A 10142-nucleotide genomic window follows, 5' to 3' on the forward strand; every position below is an offset into this window, starting at 1 on the left:
CATGCATGTATGAGAAATACTTTAATCTCCATAGCAACCATTCAGCTGTGCAAAATGCCTTGTTGGATTTAGCCCCGCCTTCAAAGCGCAGCTCCTCCTCGAAGGTGCAGCTCCCAAGCTTTCAAGCATCTGCCTCTCCCTGTCACTCCCTCACTCAGCTCCTTAAGACTAGCCAGCAGCAATTAGCAAACACCTGGTGAAACTGTGCATCTGCTGATGCTGGGAAAAACATTGTTAAAGGGTTATCAGAGGAGCGATGTTGTGATGACTTCCTGAAGGCGGAGTGTCAGAAAGAGCAGGGGTTTTCACAAAGACACATTCGAGGCGTTAAATTACAAATTAAAACAACCAAAGGTAACATATTACTTGATTATGCTATAAATTGACACTCTGTGCCTGGAAGACACATAATACTCCCCCTTTAACTGAAATAGCCCAAAACCTAAAGAGCATAAAAACAATGAATTTATCAAAACACAAAAGGATTGTACCACTTTCTCCACTTCCCTTCTGTGCCTGCCACCTGTCTCTTCTGATTAGTGGTCTTCCTTCTGAGAAGTTTATTGGTAGATCTGATATTAAGTGCATTAATTTGTTCTCTTCTGGTAGTTACTGTAGATAAAAGTGTCTGCTAAATGCACAAACACAGAAAGATAAACTCTTATTAACGTCCTGAAATGTTCATAAATCAGATATGTTTCACTGGTTGGTTGTATTGTTTACTGTATACAATAATATTTGGACTCAGTTCTGCAGGACACAGTTTAAATTTGAATAATTGTGTTGCTTAGTCAGCTCCCTGGACAGTGATGCTCGTTAGGTTTAAAAACACTGAATTTGTTCTGCGCAGCAAAGAAATATGGTTTGTTGGCTTTTTTTAAATATATCTTTTATATCATCTCTTTGTATTTCTCCAAAACAGAAATTAGAACTCACAGAAAGTTATCAACAGCACTAGAATAAATAATGACATCTTAAAAGTTATTAGTGACAACGCTGTAGAAACCCTTTAACTGGGAGGACTTCGTGTTGTTTCTGTGCCTTAAATTCAACTCATCACTGAAATCTCTGAATCCAGATTTTGGAGTTTACATATGGAGCAACTCTTGCCCTTTTTGCAGATGTTTCACTTGTACTTTATGATGATCTTCAATAAATGTTTTAAATAATCTCTGTATTAATTATTGTCTGGCTGTCCTGACGTCTTGATTTTTTTTTATGATAGCTCAACACAAAGTTGTACATAATTGTGTAGTAGAAAGAAAATTATACATGGTTTTCAAATTTTTACTTCTAAAATTCCAAAAACTGAGCCATCCATTCATATTCAGCTCCTCTGAGTCAATACTTTGTAGAACCACTAGTGTTCTACAAAGGGTGTCTCCATCGTCTTTGGATATATAGAAACTGAAATGACTGGCATCCTTCTTTGCCGAACAACTTAATCTCAGTCAGATTGGTTGGAAAGTACTTGTGAACATCAGGTTTCAAGTCTTGCCATAGGTTCTCTATTGGGTTTAAATATTAACTTTGACTAGGCCATTCTGAGTTTGATGAATTTGATCTAAACTAAACTTGGATCATTTCAGTTTTAGTTTGCTGATCCAAGGCTTGAGTAAACTAAGCAACATTAGTCTCATTAGTCACCCAAGGTAAAATAAAGTAATTAATAATAATATAATTGTTTTTATATTGTATAATAATAATAATAAATAATAATAATAATAATAATAATAATAATAATAATAATAATAATAATGCAACTTAAGCTAAACAACTAATTGCCTACTTTCATTTCTCATTGTTGTATTTAAAAAAAACAAATTACTATTTCTTTTATTTGGAAAAGTCTGTTTCCAAACAGGTTTGTATTTATTTCCAACAGACACCAGCCATAAACCGGCCACTTACAATATGGCGGAGGTGCTGACGTGCCGTTCCCTCAGACCAATGAGGCCCCTGCTTTTACGTTACGTCAGGTTTTTGTCAACGTTTGCGTGTTCTTTTATTTTGAAAGCAACACACAAAACCGGAAACCATGAGTTTTGCAGCTTTCCTTTTCTGTTCAGTCCCACCCGAAATCATCCGAACCATAGCGACCGGGTTTCAGGTGGCAGTGCGGAAGGAAGTGTGCCTTTTCGCTGTGGCTCCAGGCATTAAACTGACGGACCTGAATTTTTTACTGCAGAAGCAGAAAAACAGGTCGTCGTTGCCTGCAGAAAAAGACGTACTAAGCCCTGGTCGGACCTGCGGGATATTTTACTTTCTCTAACAGCGTAGAGACAAGACTGTGGTTCAGTTTATATCTGAGGTTGCGAAGGCACCTTTGTGAACAGGTAAGAAAAATAAACTTTAATTAATACATTTCACCAAAAACTTGATAATTTTGCTGTTTTCAAACTGTTCTGTTATTAGCTATATTAGCTAGCAAGAGGAGTCTTTTTAGATTGCCTGACAACTTGCCGAGGAGTTTGCGTTGTCTATCTTTAAATGTAAGCTGCTTAAATGTATTTGCTTTATTTTTTTTTAGTTGTCTGCTTTCCTTTCTTCTGTTTTCATGGTAGAACTTAGATAACTGTAGTACTTTTAATTAACTTTCTATATAAGTCTGTAAACGTATCCTGCTAACTTCTAGCAGGTTTCTAAATATACATGAAGGCGTAAAGGAGCTGATATCTGCTGAACTGTCTGTCCTCCAAACTCAAGGAAGCACTTTCGGAATGATGAATAAACACGACAACGCGGTTTAAATCTTTCTCAGCAAATATATAAATCCCTTCAATTTTTTTTCTTTGATTGTTTTTCCACTAACTGAAGATATTTTGTCATTATGTCAAAATAGACTTCTCTGAGTCTACTAATTAGCATATATTTTTTATAAATATACTAAACTCGAGTGAAAACATCATATGTATTTGTTTTCTAAAACAAACGTAGAAAGAGAGCCTGTATTTGCTAAACCTGACATAAGGGCTTAAAATCTCCAAGGATTTATAAATATGTATTCTGTATGGTGAGTTTTCTATGCTTGGGTCTCAAATGGAGGAATTATTTAATAAACAACTTTATACATGAAACAAAAACTTGATTTGATCCGGATTGCAGATGTGTGATTGGGTGGAAAAGATTTTCTTTTCTTAAAAAAAAAACCCCCATAATGTTAAGGGTTTAAAATTCAGATTGTGAAGAAATAGCGAAGATTGAAAGAAATATAAGCATTCATCAAAAACTGGAAAGAAATATGTTTTGCATAATAATATTCTGTAAAAGTGCAATTTTTTGTGTGTCAAATGATATATGCAATGAAGGCACCCCTCAATCATCCATCCATCCGTTATCATACACAATCCCTAGTGGGGCCACGAAAGGGTGCTGGTTCAATTTAGCTAAATTTTACCATATTTCTTTGAGCCTCAGTATGCTATTTGTGATAACTGCATACTATGTTTTTCTTATGCTGTACATTTGTCCTGACTGTACAGTCTTTCCTTTTTTACTTTCTGTTTTTACATTTTTATTTCTGTGTGAATCTACATGCTTCAACCTGTCTGTCACTTTGCTTTTCAAACATCTGAATTTCCACATCAGGGGGGCAATAAAGTTATTTGTATTTATTCTATTCAAAACAGTAACACCAACATATCGGCATAACGTTTTGCAGTATAATAATATTTATTATATATTTTTTATTTGAAAAATTTGCTCAAATTTTTCCTGTCACAGTATTTGTACTGCTGGAAGATAGTTTATTTTTCTTTGTTTATCTTCCTGTTTCCTCCTCTTTAATTCCCACGGCGGCTCTTCTGGAATTTCAGAAAGCAGCAACTTGAAGTCAAACATTCCTGCGACATACAGACTCTGTGTCCTAATAAGCTTAACTGAGGACTGTGGGAATATTTTAGGTCTTTACTGATGACATGAATAGAAACTTGGAGTTAGAGCAGCTGATTGACAGGAGAACACAGACTGCAAAACTGCTGGGAGACGGTCAAAAATAGCTGCTGGTGTTCAGATGCCAGTACTCTGCTGTGGGCCAGAGGACCGTGGGATAAAATGCTGCATAAATTCCTCCTTTTACTTATTTTAGTGCATTTTATCAACATTTTTGTCAGTTGTTCATATCTTATTATTGGGTTGAAGCCTTCAATCTCTGCAGACTTCACATCTTAATTGAGCAACACATGGAAGTGATTAGTAGTGAAGTGAAAATCAATCAGTTTATTCACTTGATTTAACAAATTTCAACATTGATCTTCAAACATAATCAACACAAGTGAGAAGACAGCAGGAAGAAGAGAAAAGTTTGTATAAACCTCCCTGTCTCTCAATAATTAAGTTAACAATATAAGTTGCAAACAATAAATCAGTTAATTGCATAAATTAAAATGAGTGCCGTCATTTCATAGGGACAGCAGTCGTTAGACAGATCCTCCCGTTACCAAAAATCATGACAATTTTGTTTTTTGTTCCAGTTTGTCGATAACTTACTGTATTTAAACTGGTCAGGAAGTTTAGACATATTTTTTTACTGTATGTTTTATCATTTTATCATTTAACATGCATTTATCATTCCCATAACAAAATGCATTTATGCAATCTCCAAACCGGATGAATTGTAACATTTGTGAGACTTCACAAATGTTACAATTCACAAATGTCATAAAAAAAAAAATCTTAAATGATTTTTCTTTTTCTTTTTTGTTCTTCATGTTTCCTCAATATCTGTCCTCCATTTTGAAACCACTGGGTAAATAAAGGTGATGAAGCTGCATTGATGACGGTGTTTCTGTGTTTTTATCCTCCAGGTGCCATGAGCCGGGAGCTGAGCGTGCAGATGGGCTCCCCGGTCCCCGGGGTCTCTGAGCCGCCGCCTCCTGACAACGGGGGCATGGACTACAGGGACTGGGTGCGGCGCAGCTACCTGGAGCTGGTCAGCTCCAACCATCACTCAGTCCAGGCCCTGTCCTGGAGGAAGCTCTACCTGAGCCGGGCCAAGCTGAAGGCCAGCAGCCGTACCTCCGCCCTGCTTTCTGGCTTTGCAATGGTACATCTAAAAAAAAAAAAAAATCCTTCTGTAGGAAGTGTGTTTTTGTGTGGACTTAAAGACCGGAAAACATTTTGATTCACCACTCATCCCTGAAACAGGAAATGGTTGCAAGTTTCCACTTTGTGGCTTTGTTTTTGTACTGGAGGTTGGGGGCGGGCATGTATCGTATCGTTTACTATTTATTGTGATATATTTCACATCTTTTCACAGTAAGAACTTTGATTTATAGTTATAGTATATTCCAAATCATGATGTTTAAGATCTTTAAAAACGTGTGTAATGTTGGGATTTGTAGTTTTACTATTTTCTCCACTGTTTTTTTCAAATGAGAGTATTAATAAATACTAATACATTTGAAAATATGATCAATTCCAGTTAATGTTACAGTTTAGTGATACAAATAATATTTCTTGATGTGAATGGTGTCCTAAAGTCCTAGTAACGCCATTTGTGTTTGTGGGGACTATAATCGCTGTAACACAGTCGCAGCCATACAGTTACCTAAAAGAGCAGTAATAAAATGTTTTTATTTCCACTTTAATCACAATAATACCATGGAATGTACTGATAAAACTTTAAGTCCATATTGCCAACCTCTAACCCGCTATAGATTATTTTTCAGTATCAGGGCTGATACAGATATTCATATCGGATCGATGCGTCTTCACTCTGAAGTTTGTTCTTACGGGGTTTTGTGCTGCAGGTGGCCATGGTGGAGGTGGAGCTGGATATGAAGTACAGCTACCCTCGAGAGCTGCTTATCTCCTTCGCTGTGTGCACCACGGTGCTGGTGGCCGTTCACCTCTTCGCCTTGCTCATCAGCACCTGCATCCTGCCCAACGTGGAGGCCGTCAGCAACATCCACAACCTCAACTCGGTCAGCGAGTCTCCGCACGAGCGCATGCACCACTACATCGAGCTGGCCTGGGGTTTCTCCACGGCGCTGGGCATCCTGCTGTTCCTGGCCGAGGTCGTGCTCCTCTGCTGGATCAAGTTCCTGCCCGTCGACTGTGGATCCAAGGAGTGCCCCACCAGCGCTCCGGCGAGTGGCAGTGGCGGCTGGCAGGCGGCGCTGGCCTCCACTATCATCATGGTCCCGGTGGGAATCATCTTCCTCATCTTCACCATCCACTTCTATCGCTCCCTGGTGGGCCACAAGACGGAGCGCCACCACCAGGAGATCGAGGAACTGCACAAGATCAAGGTGCAGCTGGACGGCCAGGAGAGAGGCCTGCAGATGGTGTGAGGAGAGTACTCACAGTGGCGCTACAGACTCCGCCATATTTGATATTTATAGAGCCGGGCCTCAGCCTGCCAAGTTCTTCTAAAGGGAACGGTTTGGGAATCCTGCCCTGATCTGCAGACATGTTGAAGTCAAAACTATCAAAAGTTTACAGACAACAAAAAGGGCTATTCCGTACCAAAATGCACTTTGCCTCTGATTTACAACGGTAGCTTCATTTGGAAATGAGCACCTTCCTGTCTTCATCTCTTCTTATCAGTGGAATTTTTCAGGATTTGACTTGCAGCTTCTATTTGAACTAACCTAGTTTTCCCGCTCAGCCAAAGAGAGTTCTCATTTAGTCAGGTGGGCTTTTAGTTGGATTAACCATAATCTGTGATGAAAAAGTGATGCCAAAGCAATGCTTCTGTTCAGAAGCAATGTTACATTTCCGTGGTGTGCAAAATGACGGTGCCCTCTAGGGGACATGGAGGAATTTTTATCTTTTGCGATCTTTTCTAATAATATCAGGGCGTATTGGGGACATTGTAGATGGAAAAAAAGAGAGTAAATTTATTTTAGTGCCAAAACACTCAGAAATGTTGAGATTAATCTCAGAAATTTTCAGGAAAAAACTTGAAAATTTCCTGGTTTCAAAAGTCATAAATGTTCAACTTTTGGAACTTCTGGAATTTCCAAAAATTGAACATCCTCCTCTTCCATAACGTACCCATTTACTTACTGCGTGTGCAACTATTTTTTTTTTTTGCCTTAGTGACTTTTGAAACTGAATATTTCCGGAAGGCAAATATTTTTGACTTTTGAAACTCAAAAATCTCCAAGATTTTCTAGAAAATGTATGAGATTCATCTTAAAATTTCTGAGTTTTCTCTTGCAAATTTTTGACTTTTTGAATTCAGAAATTTCCAAATTTTTTTTCTATAAATTTTTAAAATCAATCTAAAAATTTCTGTTTTTTTTTTAACATTTACTCTTGTTTTTTTTCTGTCTACGAAGGCACTAACACGCCATCACACAATAATGTCTTTACTAGTCGTTTCATGCAGCATCTTGAATACTAAAAGTCTTTCTGCTACTAGTAAGACATTTACTTGTATGTTAATATCTCCTTTGAGATCTCTGAAGTTTTTATATATATATTTTTTTATACAAGCTGAAACACCTCAAACTTATGTGCAAAATGCCAGAATAAAACAGGTCAAACATGAAGTTTCAATCTCTACTTTAAAGGATAAACACATCAGAAACTTTTAGTAATCAATAAATCCAAATTATTTAGACTATGTTAGAGTTATTTTCAGGTGTGGTTGTGTATTTTTCATGTTAGTCATTAAGGGACTTTTTATCTGCTGTCCTACAAAAACAAACTTGAACATGAATTAAAATATGAATTTTTAACTAGTTTCTGCACTAAAGAGTTAAGAATGTATTAAGACGTTTACACTGAGGTTCTTTAAAGATGTAAATGTGTCCCATTTTAAATTTTAAATTGACATCTGTTACAAAGTAGACCAGAGTTTATCTGCTGATTTACTACGAGGGAACGCAAATTAAATAACGTCCCCTAGAGGGCGCCGTACAGCGTAAACCCAGAAGGATAAAGATCCAACGACATTTTCCGTTTGGTTTTCTGCTGCTGCGTCGTTCTCTGATGGAGACGTTTGTTTATTTCAGTAACAGTCGGACGGTAAAGTTAAGTCACATGTGACCCATTTAACAGTAACGTTTCTGGTTCTGCACACCTGCAGATAGTTACAACGGCATCTCAGTAAATTACATTATGCTTAAAAACTAATGTAGAACAATTTCATACCCAAAGAAAAGGGTTTATTTCTGCTCATTTTGTTGATTTCCGCTTACAGAGAATGAAAACCCAAAGTTCTCTTTCTCAAAATTAAAATATCAACTTGGACTTTTTTGTACCAGATCTGAATTCTGATTTGTTTTTAAAGTAAATTACAAATGACAGGAAATAATTTCGTATGGTTGCTTTTATTTCAATAATTCCTTCTCGGATATATAATAATTTTTTTTTTATAAATTACAAGAATATTAGCAGAATAAAGCCGCAATTTTACCAGAAGAATGTCTTAAAACTATGAGAGGAGGTTTTTTTGTTGTTATTTTCAAGCATGAAGTGCTCTAAAGCTTCCTTGTAGTAGTTGTCTCTGGTTTTGGAGTGGTTTAGACACAAACAAAAAAAATGCAGTAAACATAACCCAACTTCCAGTCTTTTTCCTTCCAATTAATTTTACTTCAACTTGCGTGGATAAACCAGTCTTTGAACAGCCATTTTCTTTTTCAGGAAGGTCTGATTTTAGATTTTCAGAAAGCGAATTGTGGGTTTTTATTTCCTGTAAGTCAGAATCATCAAAGTTAGAGAAATGATTGCGGGTCGTGAATAATTTAGATTCATTTTTTTCATTCTCTGAAAATGAAATGTTTACTTCCTGGTCTCATCATCGGTTGAGTGTTTCTCCTCTGGTTCTGCAAGCTGACTGATTCAGAGCAGATAAGTTTAAATATTTTTTTAAAAGTTGCATTAAATTATCCCACAGCTGACTGACTTCACTGTGCTTTTATAGTTTCTGAAAGTTTCTTCTGTTGCCTGTTACAAAGGAAACAAACCTGCCTGGATGCTGTTTGAAATGCTTCAATATCTGAACTTGTTCCTATTGCCTTACAGAAAAACTGCCTTGAGTTTTCTGGATGAACTGTTTAAATTTTATTTGATCTTTTTTTTTAAGGAACATGAACCAAATTATTGTCACATTCCATAAAGTACATGACAGACCAAAGTGCCGCTCAGTTCATTTTTATTTAATTTTTCTTTTTTGTTGTTCTCAGAAGAAACAAAAGTGCACTTTTTCTATTTGTCTGTTCTGTAAAGTCATCAGTAACTCAATCCGTTTCTTTCATGTCTGTGGACCCTGCTGGGTTCTGCAGAGATCACGGGTCAGAACCTGGAATGTACTGTTCAATAAAACAAAGGTCAATGTTTTCTTTGTCTTGTGTGACGACTGTTCAGTCACAGAGAAGTCGACATTGAGGCAAAGGGTGGAACCGATAGCCGTGGAAAAGATGCATCAGAAATAATCCCAGCATCATTTTACTGTCTTGAACTTACATCAACCGGCAAAAGAAATTCTTAGTCCAAAGGCTAAATGAATGATTGTAGATCGTGTGCAGTAGGCCCATTTATTGCATGTGGAACCTTACTGTTTTTTTTTTTGCTCACGCAATTTAGCACTGGCTATCCTTGAAATGACTTTGTTAGGCTAACATCGTTGTGTCCTAACGTTGACAGTTTTGGCCACGCCCACCAACGCTGTCAATCATTTTCTTCATATAGCGTATACAGACATTCTCCTTTTTAGTTAATATTTTTTTGTTGCTTGAAATCCGTTTTTTAAAAACGGTACATTAGATATTAAAATTTATAGGTAAATACAATATATTACAGCTAAGTGGCTAATTTCCATGTCTAGTCCCGTTGGCAGGTTGACTTATAATCAGGGTTGCTCCCGTCCCGTTAAAATACGGAATAGTCCTGTATTTGGCTGTTAAATGTACGGTTCACGATTTGTTCCGTATTTCTAGAAATGTCCATCACACACATATGAACACTAAGTGTAACAATAATGACAAAAATAAAACACGGAAAATATTAAGGTCAGCTAAATTGTCGTGGCGGGAGCTATAAAGGAAAGCCATCATGGAATGCCGTACTACACTGGGGGTCTTACAATAGCATGTATGTCAGACTAATGAACATCATATTTTACTATCCAAAGATAATGCATGTAATGTGAAATCACACTGTAGTATGTGTTCAAGAAAGCTCAGTCAAAG

The 10142-nt window shown here is 37.0% G+C and overlaps 1 protein-coding gene across 1 annotated transcript; it reads left to right on the forward strand.

The window, feature by feature from the left end:
* Positions 1 to 2027: 2027 nt before the first annotated feature.
* orai2 (ORAI calcium release-activated calcium modulator 2) lies at positions 2028 to 7090 on the forward strand. Its single transcript, XM_007562981.2, has 3 exons — positions 2028 to 2336; positions 4806 to 5044; positions 5751 to 7090. Exons 2-3 carry the CDS (start codon positions 4811 to 4813, stop codon positions 6291 to 6293), a joined length of 777 nt encoding a protein of 258 aa, XP_007563043.1. The 5' UTR covers positions 2028 to 2336; positions 4806 to 4810; the 3' UTR covers positions 6294 to 7090.
* Positions 7091 to 10142: the final 3052 nt, after the last annotated feature.

Source organism: Poecilia formosa, unplaced genomic scaffold (genome assembly GCF_000485575.1).
Source record: "Poecilia formosa unplaced genomic scaffold, Poecilia_formosa-5.1.2 Scaffold143, whole genome shotgun sequence".
In the NCBI taxonomy this organism is placed as follows: Eukaryota; Metazoa; Chordata; class Actinopteri; order Cyprinodontiformes; family Poeciliidae; genus Poecilia; species Poecilia formosa.

Excerpts from the sequence above, each read along its gene's own strand:
- orai2 (XM_007562981.2), top strand. The coding sequence starts at position 4,811 with ATGAGCCGGGAGCTGAGCGTGCAGATGGGCTCCCCGGTCCCCGGGGTC. Across the intron at positions 5,045-5,750 it reads TGCTTTCTGGCTTTGCAATG|GTGGCCATGGTGGAGGTGGA; the intron begins GTACATCTAAAA and ends TTTGTGCTGCAG.